The sequence below is a fragment of the Pimephales promelas genome, chromosome 23 (genome assembly GCF_988280905.1).
Source record: "Pimephales promelas chromosome 23, fPimPro1.hap1.1, whole genome shotgun sequence".
Classification (NCBI taxonomy): domain Eukaryota; kingdom Metazoa; phylum Chordata; class Actinopteri; order Cypriniformes; family Leuciscidae; genus Pimephales; species Pimephales promelas.
This window is the reverse complement of record NC_142791.1, coordinates 644,225-665,367: the sequence shown is the minus strand read 5'-3', so window position 1 is coordinate 665,367 and position 21,143 is coordinate 644,225. Positions and strand designations below refer to the sequence as shown.

At 36.5% G+C, this 21,143-nt stretch overlaps 1 protein-coding gene across 2 annotated transcripts in view; it reads right to left on the bottom strand.

The window, feature by feature from the left end:
* The window catches only part of dscama (DS cell adhesion molecule a), a 100,230-nt gene that overhangs the window by 61,936 nt on the left and 17,151 nt on the right, over window positions 1–21,143 (bottom strand). For both annotated transcript variants that reach the window (XM_039677029.2, XM_089126538.1), the window contains 2 exons: window positions 8,024–8,341; window positions 5,615–5,761 (listed from right to left, as the gene is read on the bottom strand). In XM_039677029.2, coding sequence (XP_039532963.2) covers window positions 5,615–5,761; window positions 8,024–8,341 — 465 coding nt within the window. The remainder of the gene's footprint in view (window positions 1–5,614; window positions 5,762–8,023; window positions 8,342–21,143) is intronic.

Genomic DNA, 21,143 nt, shown 5'->3' with positions numbered 1-21,143 from the left:
TTGCGTTCCAATTTAAAGGGATCGTTCACTTTGAAATTAATTTTTGGTATGTTTTAGCTTTCCTCAAGGGCATCCAAGATGTAAGTGTCTTTGTTTCCACAGTAGTTTCAATTTTGATATTTTTAGGTCAAACACTGTTCGTTTTCTCACACAAACCGCTCGTTTCGTGTCTTAGGCCATCAATGTGTACTTACATTTACGAGTCATTAAATCATGTTTAATTTGGACTTCTCTGTGCATGCTCTTTGAGGTGGTGACCATAGACCTCCATTATATGACTGACAAGAACGGTTTGACCTAAAAATATAAAAAAATTGAATCTTGGATGTCTTAGAGGTAACCTAAAATATTTAAAGATTGAATTTCAAAGTGAACTATCCCTTTAAGTCTTTAAAGAAACAAATGTTATTTTTATGACGCGTTTTCTAGGCTGGATATGATCCAGTCTGAGGCTCAGGTTTAATCATCTAGCTATCAACACCATCATATGATATGAGCAAATTAATTGATTCTGAAATCAGAAACTCATATCTTTCAATAGACCAAGAATAATAGGGTGGGACATGATTTTATCAATTGCAAATTGATTTAATAATAATAATAATAATAATAATAATAATATAAAATAATAATAAAAATAATTTCTAATTGAACAAAGGCCTAATCCTAGCTTAATCTTAACCTTTAAGAAAGTTGATTTAAAAATCACCAGCATTTTCTGAAACAACAAAGACTTTCATCAGTTCACTGATCAGAAATATTTCAACAATCACACAATTCACATTTAAAAATCAAGAAATGACACCAAACTCCTTAAAATCATGCCTGAGAAAACCAGTGAGAACATTTACTATGCAAAAGCACACCCTCTGTGTACCCATGATTCTCTCTGGTACCCGCAGAATGATTAATGCACACCAATATTGATTTTCTCCTTCTCCTTCTCAGAGTATCCCTTTTATTTATCCGACTTCGCTTGTTTCTGTCAGAGTGGGAAAGGCACCGGGATTCAGAGAGTTGTGGGAATTCTGATGTACAGAAGAGGTTTTAAAACAGTTTGGCTAAAGAGGGACCATCCCAGTGACACTTTCTCACACATGCTGGCCTTGACCCATTTTTCTCTAGATAACAATACTTCAACCAATCACAGGCCCCCAATCGAGCCCTCAATCCTGCCCGTCATACACACAAACGTCAAAAGCCGCAATGGGACCAGTTAAAAACATATTCCATTATTTTTAATGCCACGCAACATTTTTCAAGCATGGGAATGTTTTAACTATAAACAATCTTGAAATATTGAGCATTTATGGGTATTTATGAAGCAGATTAGCGCTGATGGATCTATTCGTTACTGCTGGGCCTTGTTAGATCCACTCCATTAAATGGGTGCTGGGTTAAATGTGTGCTTTGCCCAACGATGGGCGCCAAATGTGGTCAGCTTGCTGCTCAATGGCTTTCAAAATGCCAACACCACATCGGGAACACATGGAAAGGACTTTCTTCCGAACGCCACCAGCTTCGGTTGACGCGCAGCAAGCCTGAGGTGGGATTTGCTCACTCGGAAAGAAATGGCAAAACTGGCATTTATTCCCCATCAATACGTGCAAGCTTCTCCGAGTGCATGTATTTTCATATTTCTGATATTTCTGTCTGCACTGAAATGCATTTGTTCACTGCGGAAGATGAGAAAGAGGGGAAAACGGAATAGAAAGGGTATGTCTCTCTCTCTCTCTCTCTCTCTCTCTCTCTCTCTCTCTCTCTCACTCTCTCTCTCACTCTCTCTCTCTCTCTCTCTCTCTCTCTCTCTCTCTCTCTCTCTCTCTCTATCTCTCTCTCTCTCTCTCTCTCTCTCTCTCTCTCTCTCTCTCTCTCTCTCTCTCTCTCTCTCTCTCTTCAGAGGTTGTTCTGTCCAGAGGTCTTAGTGCGAGGCATGTGTGCTGAATGCTAAGGACTCTCTAAAGTGCCTGTAGCGGTTTGTTCTGTGGCTCACCACTGCATAACACAGCTGTCTGCATCCAGATCTACCCACAATCCCCTGCGGCTAAAACACCGGAGCAATAGCAAATAATACTAAATATACTTCAGCCAGAAAACCTCAGTTAAAGTGCATGCTCACTATTACTATTGCCAATACTTTCCAATGAATGTATTGTACTTATAAAGCTTATAAATTGGGTTAGGCAAAAGGGTCAACCTAAACCCCTTCGGTCAGGTATTTATTAGCATAAAAAAAAAAAAAATCCTATATAGATGCATCCGTATTGCCCTTAATTGAAGATTTTGTTTGTATCTTAATTTGTCGATTTTGTTTGTATATTTGTTACGTTGGCTCACTTGTCTCCTCTTGTATTATTGTATTATTTTTTCTTTTGCTTTTTTTTCCTCTTACTGTTATGTTTGTTTACTTGTACTCATTTTTTATACTGCTTCCTTAATAAATAAATAAAAAAATCCTAATGTTTTTATTTTTCTGATGTATCATAAATGAATGAATGAAAAGTTTTTATTTCGAACATGTAGAAAAACAAAAAAACAAAAAACAAACAAATTTTTAACTCATACATGTCCGAAAAGGAGTAGGAAGAAGCATAAGCGTATTCAATCCTACCCCATCTTCAACTAATTATAACTAATTAACCGGTTGGCCGAATATTTTGATCATCTTTTCCTTTTCTATTTTGTTTCATTGTTTTTTATGTGTTTGGGTTTTTTTTTTGCATTGTATTATGCCAAGGATTTTTTTGCATCACATATGAGCTATGACATATGATCTCTAAATGACTGACTGAAATAAATACAAAATAAATAACCTTACTATATTTGCAGAGATTTAAATGCTGCAGCCAGTTGTTCTAATCAGAAATGTGTGTTTTGTTTTGGTCTCGTCTGTGTGACCAATTCACTCAATAGTATTCAGACACTCTAGGTTGCCAGTTGGCAGAAAACGGCGTGTTGCGATCACGAAAGCCAGCGAACGAAATCAGAGATCACAGATTCGACGTGACCTAAAAGGAGTTGGCATCTATCTAAAAAGCTCAAAGGGGTATTAAAATGTGCATAAATCAACTTACAGTGTAAGGCTTGTCACCTTCCATTGTCAATTGTGCGTCCTCAATCTGGCAACCCGCGGGAGCGTCGAGTCTGAGGAAAACAACTCTCTCCAGTATTTTGAATTTGGCCTGCAGTACCATTTTCAACCACTAGCTGTTATTACATACCGTATCACAATTCCTCTCTCAGTCCTAGACCTCAGATCTTCTTAAAATAGGAGGGCTAATGGCTTTCTAAGACCTTCACCTTACACAAAATATATATGGGCATCCATCTAGACTGAATGAGGAACCGACTCGAGCAATGACAGCTGAAAAAACTAAAACTTTTCAATACTTGATGGAGTCCAAATGCACCAGACAGAAATACTGATAGAAATTATTATTTTATAACAAAAAAGTATAGCTTTATTCTTATGAGGTGACTTAGAAAACTTATTTATTTATAGCATATCGCAGAAGAATAGGTTTTAGAAAATTTTAGAGGGCCACACACACACACACACACACATACTCCAACAAAATGCCCTCATAAGCCTCTGTGGAAAGGTGAAAGTGTTCCACACGCAGCGAACTGTGTTTAAACTGTGTTTGTGTGCAGGAATATTGCTTTACCTATAAAATATTTAGGATGGAAAACACGCGCAGACAAGCGGCAAGCTAATGTTTTGTGACAGCCGCTATAAAATGACAGACATCTGTCAGATTCATTGCACATTTCCTCTTTTGGGCCCATCTTGGGCTTCATATAGGAATATAATGTGCACATAAATTGAGATTGAGCATAAGACGTGAGATGTTTGAAGAATATAAAGAGTGCAGGCGAACATTTGTCACATTACTCCCTAAAGATGAATAAAAGATTCACATATCTCTTTTACCCGAACAGAAAAACGCTACACATCTATGGAAAAATGTCCCCGCTCGCTCCCCAGTCTAAACGACTTTTGATTCTTTATTGAATTTGCTAAATGCCCCATAAAACGAGCCGACGGCCCTGAGGGAAGGAAACAGTTGTGTAGACAAGCGTTCATTTAGCTGATACGGATTTTCAGAAGCGCGTCTGGAAGGGAAGTAGGTCAGTACAGTGAATCTCGGTGACACGACCGCCACCGTCCACTTCTTCAGGATTAGACAGCCGTGAGCCGGGAGATGGGCCTCTTTATAAGAGCGTTACTGTGACAGCATGCCAAGTTAGAGACTAATAAATCTCACGTCGTCACCAACAGGACAAGAACATACTTAAAGATGTGGATGTGCTTTCAAGAGCAGCTAAACTGATGGGAAACCAAATAAAGCTAGGGCTCAGGAACATCAAAACTGCACTTAGAGATGCTGGGTAATAAATATCGATTTCTCGATATTAATCGATACTCATTTTTTCACGAACCGATATCGATTCTTAAATCTCAAGAATCGATTAGTCATCCTGTTTCATTTGAATGAATGGGACATTGTATCGCGGCTGCGCGCATCCAAAAAAATCGCAATAATCTTTGTCTTTTGTTATTATTGATGTGAAACAAAGTCTCAATTTTCAAATTACGTCCATTTTCTTTAGAAATTCAAAAACATGAATAGCGTTTTGTCGCTGTGGCGTGAGATCGCTGTGGAGAAGCAGCAGCGCTGATCTCTCTTCCGGCTTAATAATACCAGTCACAGCGCCAAATAAACATGAATGAGCATCTGAAAGTGTGTTAAAGATAGAGTACAACTTATCCAAATCCAGATCATGTCACATTGATTCGCTCAATCAGCGTTTCAACCGTGGAAAGACGTCAGTTAAACAGCTTGTGATCAATGTATCGTCATATTTACCTCAGAAAACCCACATAAACTCGTTAGTCAGCTAGAAAAAATAACTCTAGAGAGGAGCATTTTGCTAAATATGCATTATAGCTAATCTTAACGTTTTTCAATAGTTAATGCATATTTGAATAAATCTGGCCACCATTTAAATGTTTATATTTCATATAATCTTCTTATTATAAAAATAAATAAAAGTGTAATTTAAGTGTTTGTATAGCTACAAAACAGTTCATTATTACCTTCATATTAGGCTAATGAAGAACAACTAGACTCCCATAGTTTACAGCATTAGTTAAGAGATTTGATTCCCTTGTGAAAATTTGCCATTTATTGGAACTGATATCCAAAATAATCAATATTGAATCGAATTGCAAGCTTGTGAATCGAAATCGAATCGAATTGTGAAATTTGTGTCAATACCCATAGCCCTACTGTATATATTTTTAAATCACCTCAAAATGTTTTCCTTTACTTATCTTAATGTTGCAAAACTATTTTGAAGTGAATGTCCTGGTCAGTATGTTGAAAGTGATTGACAACTAGATGAAAGTATCATCAAAGGTTGATATGAGTCATGCAGAATGCAACCACAATAACATTGACGTCAGTGGCATTTATGTCCCCATTCACTTTCATTATATAGAAACGAGCGGACACAGAGGCAAACCACTTTGGAGCAGATGACCCTGGTGAACTATTAAGAACACTGCATAACACACGCAAAGTGTGCAGACATGCATCCAGTGTCCTACCTGAGACGAGTGGCACGGTGTCTCTCTCCCATGACACAACAGTGATGTAGTTCTCCACTGAGGAAGGAATAATGCACTTGAAGACCGCTACGCTGCCTCTCATCGCGGTGTGGTCCGCCACGCGGACCGTATAGGGCTCTCGTAAAACTACAGACAAAGAGCTCGTGTCAGTGGTTAAAAAATACACACTGAATATGTCAAATAATATGTAAAAATCCTTAAATCTCAAATGTTTCTTTCTTTTAGATTAATATGCAGAGGCAATTAGTCTTTTACCAATATGCAAAAAGTTAAACACCAAGGCACTATCTATGGAAGCTGGTTTCCGCCACAGAATGAAAAATAAAGACTTTTTATCTCACAATTCAGACTTTTTTTTCCTCACAATTGCGAGATATAAAGTCAGAATGGAGAGATATAAGTCACAATTGCGTGTTTTAAAATCAGAACTGCGTTATATAAAGTCAGAATTTCGAGATATAAGATGCAATTGCATGTTTTAAAGTCAGAACTGCGTGATATAGTCAGAATTTCGAGATATAAACTCGCAATTATGTGATATAAAGTCAGAATGGAGTGATATAAGTCGCAATTGCATGTTTTAAAGTCAGAATTGCGTCATATAAAGTCAGAATTTCGAGATATAAAGTCAGAATTGCGTCATATAAAGTCAGAATTTCGAGATATAAAGTCAGAATTGCGTCATATAAAGTCAGAATTTCGAGATATAAAGTCAGAATTGCGTCATATAAAGTCAGAATTTCGAGATATAAACTCGCAATTATGTGTTATAAAGTCAGAATGGAGTGATATAAGTCGCAATTGCGTGTTTTAAAATCAGAATTGCGAGATATAAAGCCAGAATGGAGAGATATAAACCCGCAATTATGTGTTATAAAAACAGAATGGAGTGATATAAGACGCAATTGCATGTTTTAAAGTCAGAATTGCTTCATATAAAGTCAGAAATGCGAGATGTAAACTCGTAATTGTGAGGAAAAAGTCTCAATTCTGTCTTTTTTTCTCACAGTTGCGACTTTATTTCACAGAATTGCAACTTTCTCACAATTCTGACTTCATATCTCGCAAATGTGAGATAAAAAGTCAAAATTATTTTTTGCATTTTTTTTATTTAGTGGCGGAAACAAGCTTCCATCTTATCAAAACATTGGTCTTTTTGTATGAGAATCCAACCAGCCCAACATAGCAACACCGGCTCAGCCAATGGCGTGAGTTTGAGACAGGACTATCTGTTTGTCTGACCAATGACAGATGGGGAGAGGGAAACCTGTTTGAACAGATTATTTTTTTGCTATAGACTGCCGAAGTGATGACGTCATGAAAACGTGAAAATATTTAGAGGCTTTGTTCACCACAGACCTTATTTCAGGCGATTTAGCAAAAACCCATTCAAAAATCCTATAGGCTTTTTGGGAACCGGTAGAGTTAAAATGCTAACTCACTTCCGCGTTTTGGCCTACAGAGTGACATCGTAACTTCGGCACTCTATTGCATTTATTATCAGTGGCATCGCAGAAATAACACATTTGGCCTTAAAACGAGTCAAGATACTGTGAAGTTTCCAAAGAGGAAAATTATTTGTTAAAAAAAGAGAGTAAATTCCACATTAGTACTCCATTCAAACTTGTAGAATAAAATTAATCAAATTAAGTAAAACCTACTCAACCTTTCTGGTGTTACCATCGTGCACAGGGGCATGAAAAATTAATAAAGTTGATTTTTTGCTTCAACTAAATTACTCAACAAACTTTCACTGGCCAAATTAAAGGGATAGTTCACCCAAAAATGGGTGTCAAATGTCATCAAGTGTTTGTCATTCGTTAAAATAATGTCTTTCGTTTTCAGCAAAAGAAAGAAACTCATACAGGTTTGGAACAATTTGAGGGTGAGTAAATGATGACAGAATTTTTATTTTTGGGTGAACTATCCCTTAAATTCTTATGTGAAATTTACTTCTGCATAAATCTGCATGTAAAAACTATGTTATTGTTATTGTGAGCAATTATTTGCTTCAAGTTAACACCCTAAAAAAAACGCTGGGTTGTTTGAACCCGTCTTTGGGTCAAATATGGACAATCTCAGCCTTTGGGTTAAATGATTAAATGACATTTTTAACCCAACATTTGGGTTTGTCCATATTTGACCCAAATTTGGGTTAAAACAACCCAGCGAAATTGGACGAATTGGATTGGACGTTGTGCACGATGAGTCATCACTATTTTTAGTCACTGTAAATTTCAATTGTGTATATCAGCTGAAAGAATGAGTTTAGTCAACATTCATGAGTGCACTGACATACAGATTAGCCTCAAACCCACAATACCTTCACGTCTTGTTGTGTCTTTAAAACATTTGCAACAACAATCTATATGATCTTTAAACACTCACCGGCCTTAATATGAACATCTTGGCTTCTAATTTTCCCTGAAGGATTTTCCGCTGTGCAATAGTAAGTGTTGTCGTGGATCACTTTGCTAAAGCTGGACGGAGGAAAGTGGAAGATCTGGAGAGTGCCGTTGGGGTGGACATGGCGGATCCCTGGGACGTTGTAGCTCTCCTCGCCGGTGGCCAGATACCAGCGCAGGGTCGCGGGCGGCACCGCTGCTGCGGGACAGGGAACCAGAGTCCCCGTGGTGCTGGCGAACACTACCTCTTGCAGAGATGCATTGACAAAATACAAGCTGGAATGTAGGTCTTCACTGAGAACTGCAGGAGACAACAAGCGCTGAGTGAGTTAATCCCAACTCTCTGTTTCAAAGTACTAACAGCTTGTTTGTCACAGCTGGTCTTCACATCTCCAGGGACGCATTACTTTAACAGCTCATACATATATTAAAACAGTTAGTCTTGGCACTTTTTAGTCACTACGGACCATTAGATTCAAGATTCAGAGTCATGCTTGCATAGACAAAAACCTCAAATACAGAGGAAAAATCTTTTCATTTTTGGGTGAACTATCCCTTTAAATCTTTGTATCGGAAATTGGGCTAAATAACAGCTTAGTGGGCAATTTCTCCACTGGTGCTTTTTTTTTTTTTTAGGGAATGAGTGCCGAACCTTGTTTTAATGAAACTATATCCTTTTTCATATGTTTTAGCACACTCATTTATTATATTTTAATGGCCATTACTTTACAGCAACACAGTCGTGCCAATAAAGCCCTAATGGATTTGAATTGATTTGTTCACATATAACTTATTCTTGTATAACAGATGGACATACTGGGAACCAAACCCAATTTGAGTGCCCTGGAGTATTTTATAGATAATGGAGGTCAGTTTGAGGCCATGGAAAAGCTACTATTGTCCAAAAGTGCATACAAATAAAATGTATACCCGTAGTTGAAAAACACAGATGAATGGAATAGTGGAATCAGCAGACAAACACAAACAAACAAACAAAAAACAATAAAAGGCGCACATTTCTTATCTAGCCTATTTGACTTGAAAAACAGGTACAATTCAACACAATTCATCAACGTCGCAACATCCCTTTTAAAAGCCAGTGAGTTTATTTTATAACAAAGAGAGACATATCAAAAACTTAACATTTTATATCTATTATCTATATTGCTGTCACAGTCATGTTCATCTGTTCTGTTGTTTTGGTTATGTACTCTGTGTGTGTGTGTGTGTGTGTGTGTGTGTGTGTGTGTGGAATTAATGTAAGTCAAGTTTATTGAATTTGGAAATTCGACTTCTTGTCTTCCTCTTCACACACACCCTTGACAATAATGCGCTAATATCGTTCTCTTTTTTTCAGCATTTAACACAAAAGCCTAAACATATTTATAATCCAACACTGTGTACTTTCTTTTTGTACACAAAACATTAAAACCCTCTTGATAATCCAGAGCAAAGCACCCGTGTAAGATCAAACCAACTTTAGATCTTAAGAATAATCATTAAATATTAAAAGACTTTGTCAGTACTGAGAATCTACAGATGCATGGCAGCATTTTAACAGATATTATATGCACTGCCACTGTATACAATTTTATAAAACTATATAATTATTTTAACAAACAAACGTCAATCAGGTGAAACATTTACATTATTTGACTCATATGTCATATTTCTTATAAATAAATGTTACATTCTATGCCTATTTTTGATATATCTATATTTATTATAAACCTTTCTATATGAAGAGTTCAGATGCAAAAGCCTCTAAAATTTCCTTCTTTAATGATGATTTTTATCAAACTTGTATATTTATGTTCAGTAATTTCACTTAAATAACAATTAATAGGTAATTATCATTGCCATTTAAGTGAAATCACTGAACTTAAATATACAAGCTTGATAAAAATCATCATTAAAGAAGAAAATTTCAAATGGCACTTAGAGGCTTTTGCATCTGAACTCTTCATATATATATATATATTTTTTTTTTTTTCAGAATATGCTGCTATGGCAAAATATCTTCACTTTAAGAAGCCATTAGACGCTAAATAAAGACAGCATCTGTTCTCCAGACATGATTGATCTGATTTAGCACATCAGGATTCGAGCACTGATGGACTCTTCATCCTTACAAATCTGCAAGCTCAGCGTCTGTCAATCTGATTCATATTCAGATAGTAAAAGCCAGCACGCTTCGCGACGCAGTCACAATCGGTCTGCTCTCTATTATCTAAAAGATAGAAACGGCCAGACACGACTCTTCAAATATGAATTGAATGAATTTATAATTAATCTGGCTTTTTTAGAAAGTGCTTCAGGCTGTTTGATTAACAGCGATTCTTATCAGCCTGAAACACGGAGACGCGCTTTCTTTGTCACTGCCGATCATTGTAAACCCGCTGAGGGTCTCTAACACGGGCTGGACTCGGGTGATGTTTATGGGGTGAGGATGTGACAGTTCAAGAGCAGAGGCCATTTAAAGTCAAGCTGATCTAAGGGCATGTGGTCAGGCAAGCTTGTATTTTGCTATGAGATTAAGATGAAGGTCTGGGTAACATTTATTCCCCCCTAAACTCTACTTTAAAAGGTAATTCACCCAACGTCATCATTAGTGACTCACCCTCAATGACTTTCGTTCATCTTCGGAACACAAATACGACAATTCACCATGACGTCACAACAATAAAAGACGTTTTTCCGGGTGGCAAAAGCCGAAGCGTCCCTATGGCAACACTAGTAAATTGCATGGAGGGAGACACACCGCCGGCAGAAGCCTAATCTACATTTCAACAGTTGATTCAAGAACAGACGTGGTGGAAATTCAGACATAGTTAACATGATCATTAAAAGCTTAGATTCTTTGATCTAGAGACGTGCACTCCCAACACAATAACTTTACAAACATTCTGAAATGCCCTGAAGTCATGACGTCACTTTGTAGGCCACCTCGATCCCTCGATCTAAAAGCTATGCATTTTCACAATAGTCTTTTGTAAAATCGCAAATAAATAAGATCTGTGTTTAACAAAGTGTTGTGACGCTTACACGTGATCGAGACCGGAAGTAGGGTAAACATTTTTCGGAGCGGAGACTAAAGCGGTCCGTTCTGTTGCTTACCTTTTTATGATGTTTATGTCAGCCCAAAGAAGAAACAACCTAATTTATCACTTCACAGCTTTCCGTGTTTTCATGGAACAACTGGTGAGAAGTTAAATCACGTCAGAAACAGACGACAACAATACGACCAGCTACGATCGACATTCATTCTCAAAATGGACTGTGAACAGCTTATTTTCTCTCAATCATTCATATATCTGACAAAAGTAAGAATAGCAGATGTGTTCAGTCATTTAAGGCCGTCAAATAGTGTAATAAATGTGATAATTTTAGTTTGAATGGATCGGAAGGTTCACCCTGCTTATGGAGATGTAATCAAAGCCTGGACTGGAGTAAAATCACGTTCCTCTCTCCACTCTTGCCGTTCTGTGGTCACTCCGCTCCTGATCCACTCCTGGTTTTCCATTCCCGCTCACGGGAAAAACTGCTTGTGTTTACACAACTTTAAAAGTTATTTTAATATGTTTATTTTTTTAAATCACAAATGTCAGAATGTATAAGACTATATATAACGGATCGGAAAGTATTCTACACTTTTAATAAATGTTCCAGCTCTTGCTTGCACACACATGTAAACAGCAGGCTTAAAGCGCACCCATGGTAAAACGAAAGAACGTTGCAGAAAACATCTTCTACAAACAATTTTAATTTGCCAATACTTATTAATAATAAATAAAAGTGCATGATGTGCAAATCGGATAATAATCGAGTGCAATATATAAACATGTTTTTTCAAAGTATCGGTCATCACCACTACATTTCAAGTTCAACATCTGCTTCCTCCTTCACACGCGTCTGCCGTGATTAAACTTCTCCGCAGTTGTTCCATGAAAACACGACATTAAAGCTGTGAAGTGATACATATGGTTGTTTCTTCTTTGGTTTGAAAGATTAAAAGGTAACCGTAAGCAACGGGACTGACCGGTTTTAGTCTCGGCATTTGTCCTCCGACTGCAACTGCTAGCGCTGTCACCGGAAAACAGTTTACCCTACTTCTGGTCCATCGTATCGCTTCCGGTTCAGGTCTTTTGTATGTGCCAGTATGTGCTTCATGAATTTTTTGCGGTTTTACTCAAGATAACTTAAAAGGAGCGACCAAAGATTAGCATAACCAATGTCCCTCACATGTGCAGATTTAAACGTTTTATATTTTTTTTATTCTTCACAGTAGCGTTTAGATATTTAAATGGAATAAAACGCCAAAAACAAAGTCGAACTAAAACCCATAGACTTCAGGGCGAGGGAACCGGGAGTGACTCACTAGCGCGTTTTGGCCTACAAAGTGACGTCATAACTTCGGCACTCTATGAAGATCTGAGAGTTTTGAAAAAAGAGAGTAATTTTAAGATCAGATTAAAAGAAAAACATTTTCAGATTTTTTTAGTTGCTAAAGAAGAGAAGAAAACAAAAAGCAATGAGTTGTATATGAGTGTGTGACAGGTCTGACTGTAATGAGGAGCAGAATGACAAAAGCATTTAGGATGAGCAGAAATGTGGGTTTGTCTTTAACATTTGACCACTGATAGTGTGTAAGCAGCCGTCACGAGACTCTTTTCAAAACTAGCCAGGCGATTTATTTAAGTGATGTGATGTGCGATCAATATTTACCCTGCAAACCGCATGGCATTAACCCTTACAACCCTGTTCAGGACAGACACATTAAACCCTTCTACGAAAAGTTCTAACTGTAGCCTACACTAATGCAATAAATTTGCCTCGTTTTGGAAGCTTTGAAAAATGTCATGAACTGCTTTCATAAGTGAAATAGCCCCAACCCATTCCAAAACTAGGCCTACACTGTAAAAAATATTTTCAAGATTTGATATCACAACATATTTTCTTTTGTCAAATCAACTTTATAATAATTTATTTAGTTGAGATAACTTATTATTTTGAGTTTCTGGTGGTTAAATTAATCTCCTTCATTGTATTAACTCACTTTTTCCAGTTCAATCAACTTAAAATTTTAAGGCAACCAGGTTACTTACTTTTTTAAGTTAAACCAACAATATTTTTTTACAGTGTACTGTAGTAATCACAACATTTTTTCTTTTGTCGAATCAACTTAAATAATTTATTTAGTTCAGATAACATATCATTTTGAGTTTCTGATGATTAAATCATTCTCCTTCATTGTATCTCACTTTTTCCAGTTCAATGAACTTAAAATTTTAAGGCAACCAGGTTACTTACTTTTTTAAAGTTAAACCAACAATATTTTTTACAGTGTACGTGATTTTAATATTTCAATCATGAATTGAGCACATATATACAGTAATTCTCAAAAATAAACAAATCCAATGGTACTACCATTGTGCCAAGTTCACAAATGTACACCCTGAATAACCTGGTGCTAAATCTGCAAATTGGATCAAATCCACTGAATGATTTGAGTATTTTTATGATGTAAAATTCAGAAAAATAATTATATAAAAAAACATTCAATTTTTAAAAAAAAAAAATAGAACATGGATGGTTTTTAGATGATTTAAATATATTCATGATTAATTCATTAAAAATAAACAGGTTTTAAAGGACCCAATTATTTTTGGGATAATTCATCGATTTTCATGATCAATTGCTTAATAATAAACAAACATTATGATGAATGTCTTAAAACAAGATCAGTATCTCTCTGACTCTGAGGATGAAGTCTTGGCCCTGGTGTGTGCTGCAGTGAACAGGAGGGGTGTTTCCTCCCCGTCACGGGCTCGAGGCGCGCGCGCGGGAAGCCCGAGAGTGCAGCGGGAGCGCGCATCAGCAGAACTCCTGTCCCTGCCCCGGGGCGACGGCGGGCCTGGCATCGGGGAGCTGTAGCGGAGCACCGCAATTTGCTCTGGTGAATATTAAGCACAGCCCAGGCGTGTCTGAGTTAATGGACCCCCGCTCACTGCCAATATGTAAAGCCGAAGAAATCCCCAGATGCCGAGAAAGGGTGAGAGCAGCACAAGTCCCACAGGAAAAGTCAAGTTTCTGTGTGTGTGTGTGTGTGTGTGATTTTTTTTTTCATCTCTTAAGTGAGATGATTTGAATATCATCTGAATAATGTCAGAGCAAACGTTCGTTTAGAGCCTCCCTGGTGCTGAGAACGAGATCAAACGGCCTCCGCGGATCTACATCAATTACGGCCGCCGCTGATGTCTGAATCTCGAGGAGGACACGAGCTCAACTCACACGCAGTAACCCACTGAGATATGCATGTCTACTTATTTAAGCAACAAATCGAATTATTGACTTGACTGAAAAATAAAAATATTCAAATATTTCGGCCTTTATACTTAAAAACGTACCATTTAATGTTTCTTTGTAAAAATGCACTTGTCCTTTCAAATCAACTCTAAAGTAAATTAAAACAAAATGTTCTGCACCTCAATTCGATTCTTGACGTCACGATTGGATTAAAAATATGTTCTTGATTTTTAATCAAATTTCAATTCGATATACTGTAGCCTATGGATAGCTTTTAATTTTTAGTTCACTGTTTTGTGTTACTTTTCCTATTTGACTGCGGTCTTGAAAAAAATGCGCTGAATTAAATGTGAACACAATCAAAGTCAACACAATATTATAAAATAAGTGCAATCTTCTGTAATAAAGAATTTTCATTTCATTTTTGTTATAAAAAGGGGAACAAAGAGGCAATAGGGGAAATAAAATGAATAAGATTAAAGTTTATCAGGTACAGTAGCCTATACGCAACATGTAGGCTTGTTGGAAAATTTGAATGATCAGACACTATATAGTCTGATTCACATTAAAGATACAATACAATAGTGAATAGCAGTGAGTGATTTTTTAAATTAAGGCCCTGTTTAAACAAGAACGCTCGCGGGTGAAATCGTAAAATTATTTTATCGGATGTGTCTTTTGTTTTTTTGGGGGGGCTTGAAAGCGCACAAAAGTGAAACCACCCTCCAGAGTGGAAATCTTAAAAACGCTCCACCGTCTCGTTCCCGTGTAAACAGTAAAAACGCGAGAGTCTGCTAGACAGTGAAGAAGGAACGCAGGCTCGCGTACTTGGTGTTGTTGTGTGGCAGTGCTTCACATCGCCACCTAGCTGCCTGGAGTGCATACTACATCGAATTTCACACACTTTTGCGTCAACATGCACGCAGATTTCCCGCTCGTCTAAACACAGAATAAAAAGTGATAACGCAACGCCACTTTTGCTTTTTCTCTATAGATGGTTTCCGTGTAAACATCGCCTAAAATGAACGAAACAGACGGCAAGAGTTTATGAGGCTGCTGTCCCTTTAAGAATGAATGCGAGGATCTAAAAGACTGTTACACATCTGTTTAGTTTACATTCAGACTGTGTTTACATGAAAACTTCACACAGTGTGTGTGTGTGTGTGTGTTTGACCATGCAAGCGCAATAGATAACTGTATACGGGATCACATGAGATAATGTGATTAATAACACACTAATGTGTCAAAAGCCAAGTTAAAGAGGTGTAACACTTTAGAAAATAGATTTTTGACATTTGTGAATCGGTAGAAGACAGAATCATGATTCATATATCTTCCTACTGTATAGTCAATTTGCATTTAATACCATCTTTCTCTTCAGGCAAAAACACTGACGACTCTCATAGATTTGTGTTCAATCAAATGATCTCTATAATGTCCCTCCCCTAATACACATGCAGCTGACTAGAAAGTAATTAAGATTTTGGTAAAGCCTATTGGCTCGTTATTTATAATTCGCGGCATCACCACAAAATCCACCTTCCAAAAATGGCAGCCAATGCGATGTCAGCAAATCTGACCACATGGAAGGCCAAGAGCCTTTCCCAATCGCTAAAAGGTTGTAGGGCTTCCTCTGAATAATTAGTTTATAGAGTAAGGACAGCTATTCCCTTGTGTTTATCACACACACACACACACACACACTCACGCTGTCTTTATCGGTCAGATTCGTTCCCCATGGGAGCATCACAGGTGAAAAAGCAAAAAAACAAAGATCCACAGTTCCCACTCAGTTCCCAGATTTTGGACAAGCAAAATAAATTAAGCCCAAGAAAAAATCGGATTTTTTTAAAAAAATGACAAAAAATTGACAATGCAACATCTGATTTTGTTTTTTAAAAAAAAGGGCAAAATTAATATTTTTTGTCAATCATCATCTAAAAATATGAATCAAATAATGTCTCATTATGGTAGACAAAAATATAAATTTTTTCTTTTTTAACAAAATCAAATGCCGCATTGTCAATTTTTTGTCGTTTTTCAATTGACTAAATATTATCATGAAAATATATAAAAAGTTTTATTTAAACAATATGAGTATATATGTTATAGGGTGACTATATTTTGACTAACCAGGACACTCGGCCCGCAAACACAAGTTTACTCAAAGATGCCTTATTAATGTCAATGTAAAGTAGGCTGTGCCTCCTCTTTATGGATAGAAAATTGTTATATTACAAGACACAAATTCAGATAGGCTCCTCAGAGGTTCCTCAACACGTTTTACGGGTTTCAAAAATATGAATCAAATATTGTCTGTTCTGTTTTAGAAAAATAAATATATAAATAATCAAAAACTAAAATAAATACTTCCAAATTGAACAAAACTAGCTCTCACAAACTTGAATGAACTAACAAAATATATTTACATCTTTAGTTTTCTTTCTCATCTCCTTATTTGCCCATCTATATTTTTGAAAACCAGGACATTTTCATCACTTTATAAAAAACAGACAGGACTGCTGGTCACCCTGAATTGTATGTTAATTACACACATACATGAGCAAATACTACATCTGGCTCTTAAGATATTGATATCAATCTTCGTTGGGCACTAGTCTGTATATTTTGGTGTTCAGCGTCTCGCGTACAGTATCCGACGTCTCAGTTTCTACACACACGTGTGTGTGCTGATGTTCTCAGGTCAGCTCCTCTCCTCGCTGAAAACTAACGCAGCCAAGCAGATGTAAATGTATTCAAAGCATTTAGTGCTCAGGATTAATCGAATTATAATTTAATCATCTGATCAAACAGCAATTAGCATAATCACTTCTGGGGACGGGCCGATAGAGAACGCAGTGGAAACAGAACAGACCCGAGGCCAGACGTTTGCTGGATCTTTGTTAATGTTACACATTTCTGGGTGTTGAAATTCTGCCCATTATCCCCCCCGTCCGCTCTACATGGACAAACACACTGTGTTAACTCATGGACCAAAATCACACATGCAGAGGACCACATTTAACCCGTTCTCCACTGATTTTCCTTGAAAGAATGCTCTGGAGGAATCATAAAAAAACAAAACAAAAACATAGATATTGAGGAGAAAACATTATATATGTAAAATAGACAATTTTAAGATCTGTCCAGGGACAAAAGATAAAAAAAAAAAGGCTTTTGGCTAATTCTGGTGCATTTACAGTAATGTCAATTAATGTACACTGTCCCTGTCAAATAAATAAATAAATAAAATAAAAATAAATATGACCTACAATATTCAGATTAGAATTTCATAAACCCTAGTTGATTTTTAATATGAATATTTGAGATGTCAAAAATATATTATGATTGTATTTAGATTAAAATTATATTTAAAACTTTATTTGGTAACTACATTAAAATCAACCAGTATTATGACATACAAATAATATGACTGATAATCTCCTTAAAGTATTAACATGCATTAAAAAGAAATGCTAAAATTACAGCCATTTAGCCAACATTCCGAGTCAAGTCATATCTATCTATAAACTGTAAAAAAAATATTGATGGTTTAACTTAAAAAAGTAAGTAACCTGGTTGCCTTAATTTTAAGTTGATTGAACTGGAAAAATTGAATTAATACAATGAAGGAGATTGATTTAATCATCAGAAACTCATGTTATCTGAACTAAGTAAATTATTTAAGTTGATTTGACTAAAGAAAAAATTTGATTACTACACTGTAAAAAAATATTGTTGGTTTAACTTAAAAAAGTAAGTAACCTGGGTTGCCTTAATTTTAAGTTGATTGAACTGGAAAAAGTGAGTTAATACAATGAAGGAGATTAATTTAACCATCAGAAACTCAAAATAATAAGTTATCTCAACTAAATTGATTGATTTGACAAATGAAAATATGTTGTGATAACAAATCTTGAAAATATTTTTTTACAGTGTACTAATGATTTTCCAAATTAATAAGAATGTTTGTTATTAATGAAAGTGTCACTAAAAATATTTAAGAGATTAGATGGATGGATGGATTGGAGTCAAGTCATATCTATTTATACTTGTGATTTTCAAAATGATTATTTAAGTATTATCATATTCTAAGAATGTTTGTTATTAATGAAAGTTATTATGAGATGGATGGATGGAAGTTGTACACATCATTCCTTTCCACCTCTAATAGATGAAGGCTCAGCAAAAACAGCCTCTCCAACTCTTTTCTTTCTCAATAACAGACTCAGTCTGGTCTGACCGTGTGGTGTGTGTGTGTGCTAAAGTCATCAAGCTTCTTTACTAAAAACACACGCCTGAAAGTCCTCATCAGTGTAAAACACCAAGTGCTTTTTCTGCCAAGTCATCAAAGCAGGAAATAAATACACATTGCGTCGGCCAGCACAGGCCGTCTGTCAGGCATATTTCCTGCTGATGGAGAATATGAACACTGATCAGCCTTACTTCTCGCTAAACTCATCATCAAAATCTCATTATGCCAAACCACTCCTGGAATTACTGATGTAGTGGAGAAAGAGCTGGTTGAGTCGAGCTGTGTGTGTGTGTGTGTGTGTGTGTGTGTTCTACACTCGCTCCACATGTTTATGTTTATTTCTAATACACATTGTGCTTATACTGGCACACCTTTAACCTTCCCAGGTAATTCTTTTATTACTTATACAATATTAAAAAGCACAAATATGGTCTCTGTATATATGAAACATCTGATTGTCGCTTTTAAATGCTATGCTTTTCTTTCTATTTTTTTTTTTTTTTACAAATAAAACAAAGTAAGTCGGTGTACGTTTTAAAAGAAAATTATAAAACGGTTTCAACATAACTATATTTTCAACGTAACACATCTTTTTGCACTGGCGTTTAACACAAGCTGAGCTGTGACATTTTTTTTCCAGAATTGTTTTTAAGATAGTTTTTATTTGTTGTCTGTTTTTACTGTGTTTTTTTTTTTTGGGCATATATTGTTTTATAAGGGTCTTATTTGGTTATTTATTATGCTTTATTGTATGTTGTTTTATGCTGTTTTTCTGTATCTGCACAGGGGCAGTAGTGACTATTTATATAGCACATTTACAAACAAGGTTGACCTTGACCTTGACTTATATTTTGGGGACAGAGTTGTCCCTAATATAAGTGAGATAAATTGTAAAATAAATATTAATAATTAAAGTAAATTATGTTCTTTTTTTTTAAAAAAAAAAAATCAAAAGATAACAAAAGTATGTCTAATAAAAAAATGTATATTTGTTATATCTGTAAAAACAATTCATAAATAAACTAAATCTCAGTTAGTTTTTGTTTTAATTCTAAAAAAAAAAAAAAACATGATGAAAACGAAAACACTTTAGAATAGCCTATAAACACAATAATATTAATATTTGCTTTACTTCACATTCTATGTGCGTTCAGGAACAATGACAATGGAAACAATGAAGAATGTAGAACAATATGAGTTTGCTTTGCTTTGAGGACTGTAACTATAGGCCCTGGTCTTAAACACCCAGGCGGACAGAGATGGATATGCCCACACACTTTGCTCTGTTTGATCTGGACTCGGCTAAAAGCTCTCTTAAAACCATCTCGTGGAAAGCGACAGCTGATTGGGCACTTTGCTCTCCGCCGCGCTGTTTACTCGTGTCCATTTGAGTGTGTGTGTGTGTGTGTGTGTGTCAGAGTTGGCCCCTAGCATCAGTTTACAAAAACAACATGGCACCTACTTTGGGCTCCGTCTGTGCGAGGACGCTCGCTCGTGTTGTTCCAATTACATCTGTGTGTTAATACGCACGCGGTCTCGAGAGCTCTTCACCAACACAAGAGCCATTGAAAACAACTCAGCATGATTTTACATGCTAAAACATTTGTTGTTCAATTTCAATTCAAAAGCAGTGCGAAAGTATTGTATGAAAATTGTATTAATCTTAGAAGAAAAGGTTCTATACGCGCTCCATATAGAACCAGTCAGTTTCCTGAATAGAATCGAACCCATGACCTTGGCGTTGCAAGCGCCAGCGCTCTACAGGAAACTAGCTGGTCATCAACGAGTAGATCTGGTGTGAGTGAGTGGAGGCGGGCCTAATTTGCATATTCATAGAACCACATATACTAAATGAGTGTAGAGTTATATTCAAGCTACTTTAAGGCAAGGTAAAACGTTTAAATATGCCATTTTGGTGATCGAAGATAAAAAATGATGGACTACATCAGGAAGACATTTCTGCTTATGTAATGGAGGCTGTGCAGAAGAAAAGGTTCTATAGAATGTATTTGGAACACCTAAAAGGTTCTATACACTCTTAAAAAAAGGGTTCCTCTGGGTTCTATATAGAACCCTGGGGTTCCATACTTGGCCAATAGAACCTTTTACCAAAAAAAATGGTTCTATATAGAACCATTTTGGAGTTCCATATATATGAAGCGGGGGATGGAACCATTTCTGGTTCTAAATAGAACCATTTCTTCTAAGAGTGACAGCTAAACCTCACTCGGAGCGGTAGAACCTCAGGGGTTACGTTGGTGCCGTGACCCGGATAGGGCCAGCTTGTGTGTAAACCTCACTCCCCTGGTCTCAAGAGCCACACTAGCGACAGACGCTGCGGTCTGGTTCAGAGCGGCTACACTTCACTTATAGAGAACCTTTTCTGCATTAAAATGGGTTCTACATGAAAACCCAATGAAGCTGCTTTTCTAAGAGTATACGAGCTGCACTGATCAACAAACAAGGAAAAAAGATGAAATTTCAAATTAATCCTTCCAGATAAACACCTCAAACGTCATTGCGGAAACACTTCCGGGGTCAC